The 18,693-nt window shown below is 43.9% G+C and overlaps 1 protein-coding gene across 2 annotated transcripts in view; it reads left to right on the top strand.

The window, feature by feature from the left end:
* The first annotated feature begins 270 nt into the window (after nt 1-270).
* Nucleotides 271-18,693, top strand: part of Pamr1 (peptidase domain containing associated with muscle regeneration 1) — a 95,941-nt gene continuing 77,518 nt past the window's right edge. Inside the window, exon 1 of one of the 2 annotated variants that reach the window (XM_021155746.3) lies at nt 271-705. In XM_021155746.3, coding sequence (XP_021011405.1) covers nt 633-705 — 73 coding nt within the window. In that variant the 5' untranslated portion in view covers nt 271-632. Of the gene's footprint in view, nt 706-16,257; nt 16,418-18,693 lie in introns of those variants that run through there. The other variant, XM_029474726.2, reaches the window with a different exon arrangement.

Genomic DNA, 18,693 nt, shown 5'->3' with positions numbered 1-18,693 from the left:
TTTAGGTGACCACAACCAATACCTGCCCCAGCCCCCGATTCCAGCCTTCCATGCCATCTTTCTCAGCCTCTTCTATAAGCCTCTCATCTCAGGTTCTAGTACCATCCTGCCCTCTCAGCCTCCCCTCTCAGTGCCATGCTAGTCTCCTAGCCCAGCCTCCAATCCTCCTTTCTCCTCTCAGCTTTCTAGCTCAGGTGCGGGATGTTTGAATGAGCATCCTCTCTAGTCTCCTCTGAGAGGTCCCGCAGCCGCAGCCGTTCCTACTTCTGGTCCCAGTCAGTGCTGCCTGCCACACATCTCTACCTTCACTATCAACAAAGGTTGACCACGGGAAGTCCAGCGAGAAGGAGCGGGCTCTGGTATCCCGCTGTCCCCCGTAGGTCGCTGTGCACCGGCCTCCAGGCGTGGTCACGACTCCCCGGGCCTCTCAAGGGTTAAGAGGAGAGCTTTGGGCTGACGTCGCTCTGGCCGAAGGTGGTTCCCCTAGCTGAGGGTGGGAGAGCCCGGCGGGCTGAAACCCGAGCTCTGTTTCAGCTGGAGCTTGGGGAGGTCCCAGCAAGAGCAGAGCCGGCTGCCCTGTTCTCGCCTAGGCATCCCTCCAGTCACTCGGTACCGGCAAAGCAACGGGAACGATGGAGCTAGACAGATGGGCGCAGTTGGGGCTGGCGTTCCTGCAGTTCCTTCTCATCTCATCGTTGCCAAGAGGTACTGTTAGTGACTGGGAGCCCTCTGCGGGGTCTGATGGGGAGCTGGACAGGTTGGGGTTGTTCCAGCGATAATCTGGGGTTTCTGGCTGGGAGCTGGATGCTCCCGTTGTCCACCTTAAAAATAGGATGATATTCCTAATTGTGAGAGAAACTATGTCTAAGCTAAAGAAGAGAGCTCCTGTGCTATCTATCTATCTATCTACCTACCTACCTACCTACCTACCTACCTACCTACCTACCTATCTACCTATCATTTTTTAAAGGACCACATTCCCCTGGGAAGCCCATTCCCTGGGAGTTACTGGCTTTGATTTACAAAGTCAAAGTTTCCTGGGAAAGTAGTCCCGCAGGGTTGAAGAACAGGGATTGGGTGGGCGTTTCTCCAATGAACCCTGCTTGATAAAGCTGTAAGGTGGGAACTCTTCAAAGCAACCCCCCCAGTACAGGAGCTCTGCTCGCTCAGAAAATAGCACACACCCTGGGGAAGCTTAGAGGAAATGGGCAGTCTGTTTCTGGGTGTGCAGCGTTTGTTTTGAAGGAGTCCTGGCTCCTTTGTTTCCCACATGTCACCCACAGTTCACAGGGTATGGGCTCCTACGGGCACAAGAGAGTTTGGGACATGACAGCACTTTAGGCATCCTCTTGACAGATCGTAGAGCCGAAGCCAGGGAATGACAGGTCTCAAAAGAGGATCTTAGTAGGCAGGGAGCAGGGACTTCTGTCTGTGTCTGTCTGTCTGTCTGTCTTAGGTGGCGGCAAGGGTGAGGTGTGAGGTGAATGAAACCGGAAGTGTGAAGAGGATTGAGATGCCCTGCGGACGGTTGGGGTGCAAGGAGGTGAAGCTAGAGGCTACAGGTGTGGAGCGGGAGAGGTGAGGTGAAAGCAGAGAAGGTAACCTCCCAGATGAGCACAGCTGCGATTTGCCAGAGAGGGGTGACTTTGCTTAGGAGAAGGCAATCCCCTCCTGTAGCCTTTCTGTACTGGCTGGCAGTACCCTGTGCTTCTACAAAAGGAGGGGTCTTTGCTCTAGCAAGTGGGTGGCAAGTGCCCAAGAAAGACATGAAAGTAGAGTGTTGTCGAATGCACTGGCCTGCTGCAGAAAGAGAGACCACAGCCTTCAGAGGCGTCTCTTTGTATCAACACAGAGAGTCTAGAAACATGAGACTTCCTTTCCCATGTTTGGTTAATAATTTCCATGTACAGGAGCCTGAGTGTGTTTAGCTAAATCTCCCTTAATGATTTACTGCCCCAATGGTGGGAGTGTTTGGGGCTGGCTATATATCTCAAGGGCACAGAGCTTTGAAAATGGTTAGCTTGTCTCATCCAAATTTAACCTCACTGAGATCTTGTGCAGCCTAGATAACGGATGAAGAAGGAAGGAGGATCCCTTTGAGGAGGGTTTATAAGCCCAAAGTCTAAACACTTGGGATGACTTGAGGACTTTGCATTAAGATTCATCCTCACTTGAATGCAAATCCTCCCTTTGGTTACAAATCTCTAGGGTGTGCTGGGTGGACTACACCCACTCTAGAGGATCCTGCTTCCTCTCAGTTCCAGGGGGCAGTGTTCCAGGCCCTCAGAGTGGCAGGAGCTCTCTCCCCTGCTTAGCTTCTGTGCTGTGGTAAGTGAGACAGTGTCACTCTACACAACTAAGGAAACAGCTCAACTTGCCCAGGGGCTGAAAAACTCATTTATGGTTGACCTAAGAATCTCTTTTACCTTTTGCTATGGAAAAGCTCAGAGGAGGGTGTGAGGTGAGCTGTCAGCCAAGCTGCTGACTGAACCAAATACCAGCTTTATGTGTTTAGCACGATTATCCATTGTGGAACTCAGGGCAGAAAACAGAATGGAGAAGGAAAATATTTCTTCCTGCAGGGAACAAGTCCACTCCCTGAGCCTGTCAAGGAAAGCTGGGAAGGACATTTCCTTTAATTACTTTTCTAAAAAGAGTATCTGGTATGTAAACACCCCGTGGGTTGATCCGGGAAGTTGTTGTTCATGGACATGTGATTCACATTGGAGGAGGAGAATCTAAACATGGGGCCAAGTGATAAACCCAACATAAACAGCATTTGAGGGGAAACCCAACTCCTCTGACTCCACCAGACTGCAGCAGCCCTGCCAGCGGGACTCTGCCTAAGAGGAAAACCTCACTGAAAATATGGGGCTCTAGGGAAATGAAATCTTAACACGGATCAGTTCACAAGTGTTGCTTCCAACAGACGTTAGCTTGTAGGGAATGAACACAAACCAACTAGAGAAGATAATTGGAAGCACAGACATTCAGCGAGCAAGAGCAGCCAGCTGAGACAGGGAATGTGAAGAATAAGCAAGGGAGAAGGTGTGGCCAGAAAAAAAAATTAGAGGTTCCTTATAATGGATCTGTTAACACATTCCAATGAGAGCTATGAAAGTTGGTCTTTTGGCCAGGGTGGAGTGGTGTGAGGAGCATGAAGAGGGAGTTCCCCTAATATCGACTCTGAGGATGCCTGGTATCTCAACAGGAAAATAGCTTCATGGTGGATGCGCTTCAGACACAGAACCTGGAGCCCCCTGAGCTGAATCTGAGCTGAAAGCCTCCTGCTTGAGGACTAGCTCTCAGATGGTACCATGAGGCACCATGCCAGCTTCCAAAAGAGGGCCACAGCCAGTAGTCCTACCAGCTATAACACCTGTGAACCACAGTGATAAGCATGATGCAATAACCCTAAAGGTGCAGTAGTGGCACACATACATTGGTGGAAACCAAACGCTCTCTAATTAGACTTAAGATCTGTAGCCGGGCGTGGTGGCGCACGCCTTTGATCCCAGCACTCGGGAGGCAGAGGCAGGTGGATTTCTGAGTTCGAGGCCAGCCTGGTCTACAAAGTGAGTTCCAGGACAGCCAGGGCTATCAGAGAAACCCTGTCTCAAAAAAAACCAAAAAAAAAAACCAAAAAACAAAAGATCCGCTCAAAAAGAGGGAAAACATTGTCTGATTCCGTTTGTCATGGTTACTTTTCTATTGGTGTGATGAAATACAACAAGCAAGGGAGCTAACAGAAGAAACTGTTTAGTTGGATTTACAATTCCAGAGGGTTAGAGATAATGACGCCCAGAGCAAGGGCGTGGAGGATAGTGGCTGGAGCAGCAGCTGAGAGCTCACATCTTGAACCAGGAGCAGCAGGCAGATAGAGAAAAATGGAAATGGTGCTAATCTTTTGTAAACTCAGAGCCCTCCCGTAGTGACACACCTCCTCCAACAAGGCCACACCTCTTTTCTTTCTGAAACAGTTCTACCAAGTGGGGACCAAATATTCAAATGTATGAGCCTTTGGGAGCCATTGTTATTCAAACCATCACAATGAGGTACAGTAAAATTCATTAACGGGGAAATTAAGATGTCTGTGGCCAGAGCTTACAGGAAGTAATTGGAAGTTAGTGTTTTATGAATACGGAGTTATGGTTTGATATGATGACAAGATTTTGACATCAACCATGACCATGTGACATCAACAATGTAAATATAGATGACAATGAGTTATGAGTGTATGTGGGAGAGAGATAAAAAGAGAGATAGAGATAGAGAAAGCAGTTTAATGAGTCATAAAAATAATAGTAATATGCTTTTTCTATAATTAAAGAAAATACTTGGACATGGCCAGTGGCTTGTGCCTATAATCCTACCACTTTGAAGGAGGCCTGCAAGTTTGAGGCTAGCCTAGGCTACATCATGAGACCCCCTTTTCTATAAATAAATAAATAAATAAATAAATAAATATTGGTTGGCTAACAGGAATTTTTAAAGCATCTGCTCTGTATATGCATAACCCTTAGCTATGTTTTAACCCATGTCAGGCATGTGGGACTGTATTACCAGACAGAAGTAAGAACTGGCAAGGTTGAATGAGCTCAGATTCCAGGATTCTCAGAAATCTGAGAGCAGTAGGAGTGGGCCTCTCCCTATTTGTCTGTGTACCTGTTCTGGAACATGTAACCAAGCCAGCCCACTGAGGACCATGGGCACTGAGTCACATAGCATAACACCTGGAGTTCTCCATGCTAGGGAAGAATCTAGATAGTGCTAAGCCTTCAGCCAATGAGCTTCCCTTCCTGGAAATTCCTTCCTGCAAATGCTATTTAATCCCTGGTTCACCCTGAATAAAGTGTATGAATTCACATCCACCATCAAATAAACCAGGATAATCTCAGAGAACTGTTACATTAAGGATAGTGGCTGGGAAGGCCTTCAACTAAGTGCCTAAGACTCTCCAGGAAGGCTTTCTCCCCTCTAGCTCATCTGAGACACTCAGCCCTCACTCTCAAGCAGACTGGATTCCATTTGTCCTGGGCTCCGCCTGTGCGGACACCATGTGAGGGGAAAGGTAGACCTTGGAGCCCTGGTTCCAGACCTCCCTCTCCCAGCTATACACCAGTGGCACCTAGGTCCCAGAGAGGAGACCTGGAACCACTGTAGACTGTGTTTCAGACTTTGCCCTGCTTCCAGCCAGCAGCATGCTGGAGGTGCAGCCATCCCCATTCCCCCCCGCAAACAGGCAGGATGAATTACGACAAACCCACACGTTTTCTAGAACCCCATCTTGCTTCTCTGTGTGATCTCCTTACACTTTGGTATAGAATTTATCTCTCATGAATACTCCTTGTGCATGAGCTTGTAGTGGAAACTGAGAGCGAGGTTAGGTCATAAGCTGTGGATGAAGTAATTTGGAGCATAGAATCTCAGAAGTGGAAGTGTTACAGAGCATGTAAAGCCCGTGTAAATACTCAGAAGTCTTGGGGAGGCTTTTTAGTCCCTGGCATAGATTATGAGTTTGATTCAATCTTGCCTTCATCTGCGATACACTGGAGAGACAGAATTGGCAGAGACCATGGTATCTAAGGGACTTATGACTGGCCTTAAGTTAGAAAACTATTTCCATCTGCCCCATTAGGGGACAGAAGAGTCCTGATACAAAAGAAAGATTATCTACCTGAATCCCCCTAGGCCAGCTCTAGACTGCATCTGACTAGACGTGTGTACATGTTGGGAAAGCGCCATCTCTGTGTTAAGTGAGGGAGGTTGTGATCTCTTCCTCAGCATGGGGAAGACACTGTAAGCCTCACTCCATGGATATTTTATAGTTACAAGCACCCAGCCTCCTCTTCTTCTCTTATGTTTTCAATGGAAGTGAAATATTACATATTCCAGGTCCCAAATTCCAAAATAAAGAACTCAGAGGCAAGCTGGAGCACCAGAAGCTACCAGATCGGTGATGGAAAGCCCACCAGACTCCAAGCTTGGTCCCAGTTGAAGGAATTCTGTTTGTCAGTCAGCATTAGATCTGAGCCAAAGCTACAAGTTTATAACAGAGAAAAAGAAGTATTTTTTTTTAAGTATGACAAGCTAAGTCTTATATCTGTAAACAGCAGCTCTCAAGAAAGTAGAGAATAGGAGCCTGAAATAGCTGTTTCCTGAGAGGCTCTGCCAGTGCCTGACAAATACAGAAGTGGATGCTCACAGCCATACATTGGATGAAGCACAGAGTCCCCAATTAAGGAGCTAGAGAAAGTACCCAAGGAGCTGAAGGGATTTGAAGCCCCCTAGGAAGAACAACAATATGAACTAACCAGTACCCCCAGAGCTCCCTGGGACTAAACCACCAATCAAAGAAAACACATGGTGGAACTTGTGGCTCTAGCTGCATATGTAGCAGAGGATGGCCTAGTCAGTCATCAATGGGAGGAGAGGCCCTTGGTCCTGTGAAGGTTCTATGCCCCAGTATAGGGGATTGCCAGGGCCAGGGAGTGGGAGTGGGTGTGTTGGGGAGAAGTGGGAAGGAGGGGGCTAGGGGATTTTCAGAGGGGAAACTAGGAAAGGGGATAACATTTGAAATGTAAATAAAGAAAATATCTAATCAAAAAAAAAAAAAAAAGAAAAGAAAAGAAGAAAGGTAGAAATTAAAGCTGATCAAGACCCTATTCCACTCCTTCCCTTTTTCCAGGTGGCAATGACTTGTGAGATAGACTTAGTTCCTGTAGGTTGCCCCCATCTTTTGTATTTCATCAACAATGAAGAATTTGAAGAACTTAGGGTTCCACATCAAATTCTTCACTGTTGGTGAAAAACAAAAGTTGGGGGCGACTCTGAAGGGGCTTCTATCATATTGTACTGCACATGAGGGATTCAATTCTAAGTTTGTTTACCTAAACAACTGACCAAGTTTATGATGAGTGTGTGCTTTCTATATTTTTTTCTCAGTCCTTGCATCAAACATAAGAAGAAATTGGAAAGTTCACATGTGGAGGAACTTAGGCAAAGTTGTCATCTTTGCCCAGGTTGACTGTTGAATATCTGTCTTGAATATAGACAGTCTATCTGCGGAAGGTGTGTACTGTAGTAGTTCACAACATTACCACCTAAGCAGTAGGTCCAACTGGACTAAATGATGAAGACCCTGATGCCTGAATATCCCTTTGAGGCTACAAAGTCTCAGCCTGTTCCAAATGAGGTCATCTGTTCACCTCTGTGGGAGGAAAACAGAGAAATCTGCTTCAGTGGAGACACGTGGATCCTGAGAGGAGCCATTCTGTAGAGCACACAGCTGCTAAACAGACTGAAAACCCAGCCAGTTTCAGGGAGTGCTGTACAGTGTTGTAGATCCCACTCTGATTGGACATGGGACATGGCTTTGTCCCACGGTCATTCTTTATAATCTGAATCATGTGTGTGTTTGCAGGGCAAGAGAATTGAGCATAAAACAGATTTCATGTGTGGCCCCGGCACTGTTTTCCTGTTTACTTACGGGTTTATTCTGTCAGGATCATCAGTTGAACACTTGTAAGCCATGGGATAGGTGAAGCAGGTCTGTGAGCTTCTTTTCTTTTCTTATTTTGGCATAACATAATTGATGGATATTGCAAGAGATCCTTTTCCATTAATACGAGGATATCCTTACCCAAGTCATTTTAACCTGGAGAAAACTCAGTGCCTGTCAGACACCGTCAACCTGGGGTTGTGCCACATAGAGTGAAGACACTTATTTCTATCACCCTTCAGCCTTGGGAGCTGAATACCTGCTTTGATGAGGTCATCTCCTCACCTCTGTGGGAGGCGGATGTGGAGAAAACAAAGAAATCAGCTTTAACCCTACAGGCTTGCTGTTCTCATTGCTGCCCTCAGAGGTTCTGGCTGTCTCAGAGGGCTGGGTTAGTGGTTTGGCAGCAAGTGTCTACATAAGTAGACGTCTGGTCAGCTGGTTTTGTGATTGGAAAACCATGGCTACCGCTGTTGCCAAAATGGAGTGAGGAACATATTCAGCCAACTACAGCTCACAGGGAGATTCAGTGATTGCCTTCATATCCCAAATGTTGGTTTGGGGAAAAAAAACAACCCAGATCCTTAAATGCAAAACCCCTGAGTGGAGGAAACATCTCAGGCCAATCTACTTCAATTGATCCAACTGTTTGAGGACTCTGAGAAACTAAAATACTGGCTTTTTCAAGCCCACTCTCCCTTCTCATTACTTCAAAAGATTTCACTAAAGGTGCCTAGTGACCACACCCTCCCCCTTGACCACAAGATACCTCTTCCAGAGTTAAAAATAAAACCATGGAATGTCTTAGGTGTCCTAGAACTTGGCACCTGAGCTTAGATTATGGCTGGGAGCTTCGTTCTCATATTTCCAACATATCCTTGTCTTACCTGAGTTTAAGGGAAGATGTAGCTGTCAGCAAAGTATCTGTGTTCAGGTCTTCTTGGCCTGGCTTTCTGCCACTAGGGTGTGTACTGTTCTTTTCCAAATGGTGCCTAGAATCTCTTCTGGGAAAGCTTGGCTCCCTTGACTCATGTGTCAGAGCATATTACTAAGTGTCACAAGCCTTATAGAAATGGGACACAAACTTCAATAGATAAAAATATTCAGATTGGTGACTGTGATGAATCACCAGACTCCACAATAAAGATGGAATTATAGCAAGAGAAGAGTCTAGCATTTGTCTTTGTCACAAATAGCCTTCACTTGAGGAATTACTCCTGCCTCTTATGTTCATATTCATGTATCCGTTCAGCAATATTTAGCAAGAACCCATCAGGCACCAAGAATGTTTCTAAGTGCTGGGATACCATGATAAGTAAGACAAAGTCCTTTTCTTTAAGACATTTGTAATGTGTTGAAAGAATTTCAGGTTCACCCTAGTAATTCTCTCACAAAGTGAGATTCACAAATTGCAAGACCAAGTTGATGTTTAATAACAAAAGAGAGACTCCAAGAGGCTATGATAAAATAAGTAAGGACATATAGAGATGAATTACATACAAAGTATGTTATAGATTTGCAGAGTTCAGCAACAAAGGAAGCCATCATTAGTATAGCACAAAGTTGTTTGGCCACAGAGCCTTCTTTGACATAATATCTCATAGTCCTGGGTAGAGTTAGTGTTCCATAGAGGTATAGTTGTAAAAACTTTAGTCTCTCACTCAAAAGGAATAGACCATTGAAGACTATCTCACCACTACAGAAGAAAGAGCAAAGGGGGCATTTTAAAGTCCAAACAAATATGGGCTTCTTTATGTACTTTTTTAAAAAAAGTACGGGCATAAGCTGATGTTGTTGCTACTAGTACTTGCCAAGATGTTGGAAGATTGCTACAAAAGATGATGCATCCATGGTACTGTAAGAAAACCTGGCTAGCATTGAGCCGCATGCTATTCAAGTTGCTTTAAGCAACGTGATTGGCCTGGGACTGTTGGGCACTCTGGGGTGTGAATCTGATAAATGAATACTCACACTGATGTGATAGTTCTGAGGACTGAGAAACCTTGTGACTTGCCTTCTTAACTAGATGCAGCTCCTCTTTAGGAACAACAGGAAAAAATTAAGCAACTTTTGAATTTTGGAGAGTCCAAACTGGGTCCAAGGTCTACACTGGCCACCACTACAAGATCCAACCCTCTTCTTTTCGTCCCCAGTCTCAAGTCATTTCCTCATCACTTCTGGATAAGTTGACACTCAATGACAGATTTGTACAGCCCAGAAGTAGTGTGGCTGTTTGCACTTGGGACATATTCCATGGAGAGAGCACGTGCATCTCAGTTGTTCACTGAGCCTTTGTTTGTTATTTCTGCGACCTTCTTTTCTCCCTTTACAAATATTGTTCTTGTTGTCATGCAACGTGTTTTCTGTCTTGGCCCTCACATTGCCTGCCTCCTCTCTCTGCCCAGACTTGTTTCAGATGCAATGACAACAGTGGCCGTGGGTGAGGAACAAAAGCAGCTGTTCTCATAAAAGGCATCTTGTCTGAGCAGACTCGGGAACACATGATCTTCTCAATAAGGATTCAGCTCCCACTCACCATGTATATGAGGTTCATCTTTAATGTAGATGTATTGGTATAAGTATATCATATTTATTTATACGTGTACACAGAAGAATACAAGTATAGATTTGAATGCTTATATATTCATGGATAGGTGATATATATATATATATATATATATATATATAGTGCTATGATGTAAAACACAAGCTAGAATCAAATCTCAGATCTGTCATCTAGTTCCCTCTTGGGTGACTGTGGTGGTTTGAATGTGCTTGTCCCAGGGAGTGGCATTATTAAGAGGTGTGGCCTTGTTGGAGTAGGTGTGTCATTGTGGGCACGGGCTTTAAGACCCTGATCCCAGCTTCCTGGAAGCCAGTCCTCTACTGTTTGCATTCAAAACAAGATGTTGAACTCTTAGCTCCTGCTCCATGCCCGCCTGGGCATTGTCATGCTCCTGCCTTGATGATAATGGACTGAACCTCTGAACCTGTAAGCCAGTCCCAATTAAATGTTGTTACAAAAGGTGCCATGGTAATGGTATCTGTTCACAGCAGTAATACCCTAACTAAGACAGTGACCATATTCCCTTCTAATCTTCTAAGGATAATGATGGCCACAGTCTGAGCTGGTTAAAAATCTTAAATAAAACAAATTAAAGTAGTTGGCACATTTCGTGGTAGATAGGAAATATTCAGGAGATTAAAGTTCTCCTCCAACTCCTTGCTTTTAAAAATAATCACATATGACATACATACTGACCCTTCTCACTCCCCACCTCCCCAACATCTCATCTTCCTCTCCACAAGTCTCCCTCTCATGCTCATGTAAATGCGTTTTATTTTGTGACCCGTGATTAACCAGGGCCATCTCTGTGACCACAGATTTGAATTATCCACCAGAGCCTGGTAAATTTAGCAGAGGGTAAACAGCTAAAGACAGCGATTTTCCCTCTCTCAGAATCTCTTGACAGCCAATAGACTTATGAGGCCATCCTTAATTGATTGTTGGCAGTACTGGTTTTGTGAGAACTCAATGTGTGTAACCAGACCTGTGCTTGTTAATGACAGTGACAATTGTACTGAGTCTAGAGAATGGTAGTTTCATGGTCCTTTGTCCTATTCAGTCTCATTTACCTCAGGAGTATGAATTTCATGATGGAGAATAGACAAGCAGAAATCACAGGTTTCCTCATCTATAGAGTATGGAACTTATATAGAGTATGATAAAGTGAGCACGGCTCACTTTCAGTCCTTAGTCCCATTCTATTCATCTGTGCCCCTGTCAGAAAAGAAAATTTCCCAAAGACTCAACATATCTTACAAAACTGTTCTCTTCCTTTGGTTTTGTCATCCATGCATTCCACAGCCTAAATGTTTTTCATACTCAGTGCCTTAAGGTCTTTTTGAAATGAGGCCGATGGCAGGATTTTTGTAGGGGCTCAGGAGACAGTGTTTAGCAGAAGTGATTCTAGGACAGTTATGTTGCAGTGCTAACACTGAGGTTCCTTTATAGTCTGAAAGGAGATGCTGCCGATGATTCTCCACTGCAGAGTAGCCAGACAACCGCAGTGAAAGGTTCCCTTCATCTTGTTCTACTTTGCAGAGCAGAGGGAAATTACTATAGCAAGAGTGAGACTGCCTAAGTTGTCATGAACCCAGGGGTAAGGACTGATGGGACACACCATTGCAATTTCAAACCATCTCAGTTTCTTGTCACCCTGCATGTTACATTTATTACTAGCCAGCTTTCTATAGTACAAGGAGCATCTGGCTTCCACTGTCAGTGATGAAATTTGGCTATGAATCTGCACCCCTAACTCTGTGAGCTCTTGGTAATGACATGATGACAAGGTATGTTCAACCTTTTGATATTGCAACACATTGTTATGATATACAAACTTCACCTCAAAAACTAGTTCAGTATAGTTACTAAAAAAATACCAAAACATAATGCTTCAGTACATTTATGTTTTTGTGTTGGGCTCATTCATAGCTGTCTTTGGGTGGACTTTGGGTTGGACATATCTGATTGAAGACCAAGATAACCTGGGTCTAGAGAAACCCAAATTGAATGTTAAAGGCACACTTTAAATTTCCTCCTCTTTAACAAGGCCATTTGGATTCTACAGCTGATATAAATCTTAGTGTATTTTATTGCCAAGTGTATTTGAGTGCATTATTCAATTGGTTTTAAGATTTCTTTTTATTACTTTTAATTATGTGTAGCTGTATGTCTGAGTATGGGCGTGTGCACTTGAGTAGAAATGCCCATAGAGGTCCCAAGTCTCAGATTCCCTGGAGCTGGAGTTATAGATGTTTGTAAATGGGTGCTGGAAATTGTCCTCTACAGGAACAGACAGTGCTCTTAACAACAAAGCCATCTCTCTAGCCTTCAACATTTCCCCCCTGTAACCAATGTCAATAAAAAGGAAGAAAATCTGTTCAACTTATATTCTCAAATTCAAAATATCCCAGAAGTGTGCTATCAAGGTCTTCTGATCACAGTTGTTGGGGATGAAGGCAACTGAGGGTTTTCTCCAAGATTGTAGGTTTTGAGTTCTCCTTGGCTATGGACAAGGAATTTCCATTTCTAAAGAGAGGCAGCAGGATGTGATGTATGCCCTATTAAAAGCTACATGAATGAGAGGCACTATGGTTTGTATGTGTGCCCCAGTTTTATATGTAGAGAAGTTAACCCCCAAGTTCATATGTTAAATAGGGATGGGACCTTTGGAAGGTGATGGGGTCTATTAATGGATGGATTAGCCTTTGGGTTTTGGAGACAGTGACTTTGTTATATATAAGGGAGTTTCCTCTAGCTTGCTTGCACTGTCTCAGTCTCCTCTACCATGTTATATAGAAAGGAGACCCTTATCAGAAGCTGGGAAATTCCCAGTCATATGGTCTTAGACTTCCCAGTGTCCAGAAACATGAGCTAAATAAAGCTATAGTCTATAAATTATCCAGTGTTGCGTGTTTTATTATAGGAACAAAAAAAAATCAGACTTAGACAGGAAGTGTTAGAAGAGAGAGAAGACCTAAAGGCAGGTGGGAAGAACCAAGAGTGGCACAGAGAAACTTGAAGAAGTTGCTTGCAATGCTGTGTATGTGTGGACTTGTGGAAGACCTGTTCCCCACACTCTTCCTTCTCTGTGATTTAAACAAAGATATTATTCAAAAAAGAAAAATTACACAGATAAGAATGGCAAGGTCTGAAAATTATGCAATTCTTCTTCCAAAGTCCTTTATGGTTATTGTCACCTCTGAGTGCAATGACACCTTTGTGGCTTTGGAGGAAGGCTATGGTGCCAGCTTTGGTACAGGAGGGTAAATGAGGCAGGAAGCTGATAAAGGATGAGTGTTGAGAGCAGCTGACACAGGTGGATCCAGATACCTACAGGGGCTGAAGAAGCAGTTAGAGAAGGGAAAGGAAGAAAATTCGCACACACATACACTCACTTGTTGTGCTCACCTTGTCCAGCAAGGAAAAACACAACACGGTCAGATTCTTCTCAACAGCTTTATTCCAGGAATGCCTTGATGCTATGGGAACCCCGGAAACCCAAGGGAAGACTCCTTATATACACCCCAGCACAGGGAAAAGCTTTGTGTCCTCCTGGGATTGGTCAGTCTGCCGGCACCTTAATTTGCATGCACCCGCTCGGGAGGGGTTGGCGCCAGATTCGGGCTAGCGCCTGCGCAGTGGCATTATTTACTGCGACGGTGTACTGGAGACCGGCACCATCTTTTAGGCGCCAGCTGCCTACACTCACTCACTCACACACACACACACACACACACACACACACACACACTGCATACACACATACATACACACATACACTGAGTAGATAAGACAAAAGGCAGAGTCCAATAATTTCATATACATAAATGTATACATGCATGCATACATACATACATACATACATACATACATAACTACAGACAGACATATACACATTCACACATAGAATGGTTAGAGCAAAGCTCCAGTAAGCAGGGTGTAAGCATTTTGCATATACATACATAAATACACACAAGCTCCAACACAGAACCAGACAAGCCTTATATATGCATGGGTAGAAAGAACAATGTTCCAGATCCCATGCACACAAACCTTATACACACACATACATACACATAGTTGATGGATGGAAGGACAATGCTCCAGCCCTCCACACTTTATTCTTCCTTCCATTGCTTATATTTCCAGCAAAATCTTCCAAGCAGTCTAAAATTACAGTGTGATTATGTTTTAGTTTTCTTCTAGTAAATGATTATGAAAAAAAAAAACCAGTGTGTTCTCTAATACAATAAAAAACATTACATAGTACAGGTAAAAAGAAAACAAATTGTTCCCCTAAACCCATGTACATTCATAACTCAGCAACTAGTTATAGATTAACAATGTGTAAGCAAGCAAGGGAGTTTTCTCAGCCAGTTTCTCTTACCAGCAGGCAACAATTTATGGTTACAAGGAAAGAAGTAATTATTTAATTATTTATCTTTAAAAATAATCTAGTAAAAATCTTAAAAGAATCACAAGTCTAAACTTTTATATAAAAACCAGTCACATCTACTTTACACCCTCAAAATGCACATCTATTCATTAGCAATTCTTACTAAATCATATCAGGAAGCTGAGGGCAAAATGGGTATAAGAAAGCAATCCTCACCAGTCAGCCTCAGTGAGACACGTCAGCCAGTCAGCCAGGGCCGCCATTGTTCTTGTTCCCTGATCACAAACAGTCCTTAGCTTAACTAATAAGAGTGCGCCTTTCTGAACTTCAAATTGTTTCCTAAGACTTTCTACATCAGATCCAGTAGTAAAAACATCTCAGTCTAGCTTCACTAACAACTTTATTTTCCCAAATGTTTTCTAAGGGTAGTGGTCATTGCTGACAATCTACATCTCTAAGTTCTTCTCTAGGGTGGGGATAGAGTCAATCGTTAATCTGCTGCAGCAGCGATGCCTGAAGGGGATCAAGGATTGTTACTGTGAGTGCCAAAGATACTGCCCTGTGAGGGACTGGAAGCCTCTCGGGGGGTTTCATACAATTCTTAGATGAAGAGGGATGTGAGGTAGCAAGCAGAGCAGAGCTCTGCAATAGCATAAAGTCTTCAGGACACATGACCCTTGGTGCTGTGCCACACCAAGGTTCACCCATGTAGCTGTGGTGGTACTGGGCAGCAATCCATGAGGTCTAAGGCCATTGTTCATTCCCCCTGCATGGCCCTCGGCACTGTGGTAAGATATACTGCCTATGGTTGTCTATCAGCACAAAAGAGGAACAGATTCAGTGGATGTGGGGTCTAGAGTGTAGGGTCCTCTCAAGATTCTCTTTGTTAAGGAGTCAGGGACATCATCCTGGATTTTTAGGCAAGTGGGAGGGAAGACCCCATATAAGTCTAACTTCTCGTGGACTGGAAGAACGCTGGTTGAAGCAGCACAATAGAGATGCAGTTCTGAAAGGAGGGTTTGTTTGGTCTGAAAGGCAGAAATCTAGATTCTATCTCTAGTGACGTTAATAGAATGGATCTCAATTGAGATCCAGACATCCAAGGGTTTTCAGCACAGGTGTTGGTGTGAATAAGAAGAGCGCTGTCTGATGCATACAGACAGGGTCTCAGCTCTGCTAAATACTGTGTACCTTTGGCCAAGGTACTTGACCTTTTGTTGTCTCAATTTCTTCATCCATAAAATGTGAGCTCATTATATCACTGAGAATGAATTAACACATGGAAATACGAGGGAAGCAGTATGCACATATGCACATAAGCAGTATGTGCCCAGCTCAGAACAAGCTCCAATATATGTTAAGGCTGTTGCTGCCATTCAGAATCAGGAATAATGTCTGTGGGCCAGACCAGCATATTGGTTAAGCACTCTGACTCTAGAAACAGGCTATTTGAACTCTATCTCTGATATTTACTACTTGTGTGACTCCAGGCTCACATCTATAAGATGGGGTGTTTCTTCTAGAGTCTTACACTGTCACCCTCACCTTCAACTGCAGTAACATTCATATGAGTGGATTGTTGTTAGGGCTAAATGAGCTAGTAGGTGAGTGACTTAAAACTGGGTCAGGTCTAAATGGTACTATCATCTTACATAGGGTACACACCCATCATTTATAGCGCCATCAGAGTATAACGGTACCTTCCCTGAGCTTGCTTGTTATTTGAAGCAAAGCTCTCTTGTATGAATCACTTACTGATATGACCCAGAGCATAATTGCTGACCTTTCTCCTGCAGATAATATGCAGAGCATTTCCTGAGTCCTCTGAGTTCTCTCTTCAAGCCATGAAGTACTATCAATGCCCACACTGCACAAAGGAGGGAACTGAGACACAAGAAAGTTGATGATACATCCAAAACCGCATTCTAACAGATGGAGCCAAGAGTAAAACTTGGTACTCGGAGTCTCAGCTGTTTCTATGTTTACCAATAATGCTGATGCTTTCTTCTTAAAATTTATTTTGATTCATCTTTGTGTTTATGTGTGAGTGGTGTGTATGCTTCTCTATATGTCTGCATGTGTATGGCTACATATGTATGAGTATGTGTTTGCTCCAGAAGTTGACTTCAGAAGTCTTCCTTGATCACTCCTGATTGATGGAGATTTTATTTATTTACTTATTTAATTTTAAAAATTTTTTCCATTTTTTATTGGGTATTTATTTCATTTACATTTCCAATGCTATCCCAAAAGTCCCCCACACGCTCCCCCACCAACTCCCCCACCCACCCACTCCCACTTCTTGGCCCTGGCGTTCCCCTGTACTGAGTCATATAAAGTTTGCATGACCAATGGGCCTCTCTTTCTATGGAGATTTTATTTACTGAGGTAGAGATTCTTTTTGACCCTGAAACTTATTGATCTGGATAATCTAGCTAGTCAACTTGCCCTAGGGATCCCCTGTCTCTGCCTTCCAAGGGTAGGGATTGCAGATGTGCTGCTATGTGGGGGCTGAGGATTAGAACTCTGATCCCCACAGTTGTATGCCAAGCACTTTATCTACTGATTTATCTCCCCGACTCTTTGCTTCCTTCTTAAATGGTAAAGTCAGAGGTTTAGACTCTGGGGAACCAATTTACCATATTGGTAAGACACTGAGTGAGGTTCTGATCTGTCTGCCTAAAAGATGTACACCGCGAGGCATCTACTTACTGTCTTGTTTCATTACCCATTAAATGAAGCAAACAACACTCACTTTAAATGGTGTGTCTGTGTTCTGGACCAATGAGCTGATGAGTTTCATGGACTGAGAGCCAGCCACAATGTGTGGTGTGACTTAAACGGGGATTGAAGCAGAGCTGTGACATGGAGCTGTGTGTCAGTAAAGTGAAGAGGAAAGAAGAAGAAAAGCAAGTGATAAACTTAATTCTCACTCCCCTTCCCTTCCCAATGATACACAACTCCAAATATTAGATTTCTAAAGAATTCATTCAACATCATGGTATGCACAGTGAGGTAATGAAGGACTTGGCTTTGTAGCTGTCATTATCTGACTAGCAAAAGGGGAGCTGTGAGAGAGGATGCCTGAGTCATGTGAGATTCATCAGTGTAGGACTGGGGACTGCTTGGGGGAAGACAGAATTCTCAAGTCTCCAGAGGAGTGATGGAGTCACCCAAGGCCAGGAAATGTTCTGTCAGTGGGACCTAGAGTCGTATTCTTCTGCCCTGGCTCCAGCTGTTAACCAGACCTTCCAGCAGGGAAGAGGGTTGTGTAGTGTAAAGAAGCAGTAAAGTCAGCCAGACAGCTGTGGAGAGGTGCGGTGAGCAGCGGTGAGTGAGGGGCGCCAGCGGCTTAACGGTTATCTCCCTGATTCCTGCACCTTTCCTTCCATTTTGTCTCAGAAGATTCATAAATGAAATAGAGTTTAAGGAAGAAGTCTCAGAAGTTTTCATCACATGAGACTTGATGGGATGGCTATGGAGGCTTTGGTGGACTCAGAAGCAATCTCTGAGAGCTAGAAGACAGCATATGGAGGTGCCAGCATACTGTAGCTTTACATACAATGGCTTTCCTTGACATCTTCTGGGGTGGTCCTGACCAGCAACTGTGTTGTAACAAATGATGTGGTACTTCAACAGAGTATGGGACAGAAAGATTCTTGTTTTCACTCAGAGTCCCCAGTCTTCAGACCAACCTCAATGGCTGGTTGACCAATCATATCCACTTCTATATTCAATAGCATTGAAAACTTTGTGTTTTAAGGTTCTACTAAGGGGACATAATTCCCCTCTGCCTCTCTGCATATGCAAGTACAATCTGCTGAAGGAATTGTTTCTGTGTCTAACCAGGGCCAGATAACTCTAAAGCAAACTGCTAGGACATTCCAGGACAGTGGAAGTGAATGCAGAATAGCAACGATGACAATGATGACAGCATCCAGCTGTCTTTCCTGTTGCGCTCATTTGTTTCTCCATATGCATAGATGTGGGCGCTGGGCTGACTGAGCAGCCATGTCTAGGTTGCCTTGGCATTCTCTTAATAAGTCAGAGCTAAGATGATAAGCGACTCCTGGTATTGGTTAACTCTTTTTTTTTTTAAAGGGGGCATAGAAGAACTCTTGTGCATATAGGATAATTATGCAGCAATTTCTAATGACCAGTGACTTTTCTTTGTCAAAAGAAAGACCTTAGGGTAGAAATAAAGAAGTTTCTGAAACACAGTCTGTCATC

Source organism: Mus caroli, unplaced genomic scaffold (assembly GCF_978045245.1).
Source record: "Mus caroli unplaced genomic scaffold, Mus_caroli_1 scaffold_2, whole genome shotgun sequence".
Lineage (NCBI taxonomy): Eukaryota > Metazoa > Chordata > Mammalia > Rodentia > Muridae > Mus > Mus caroli.
This window is presented reverse-complemented; position numbering and strand designations above follow the sequence as displayed.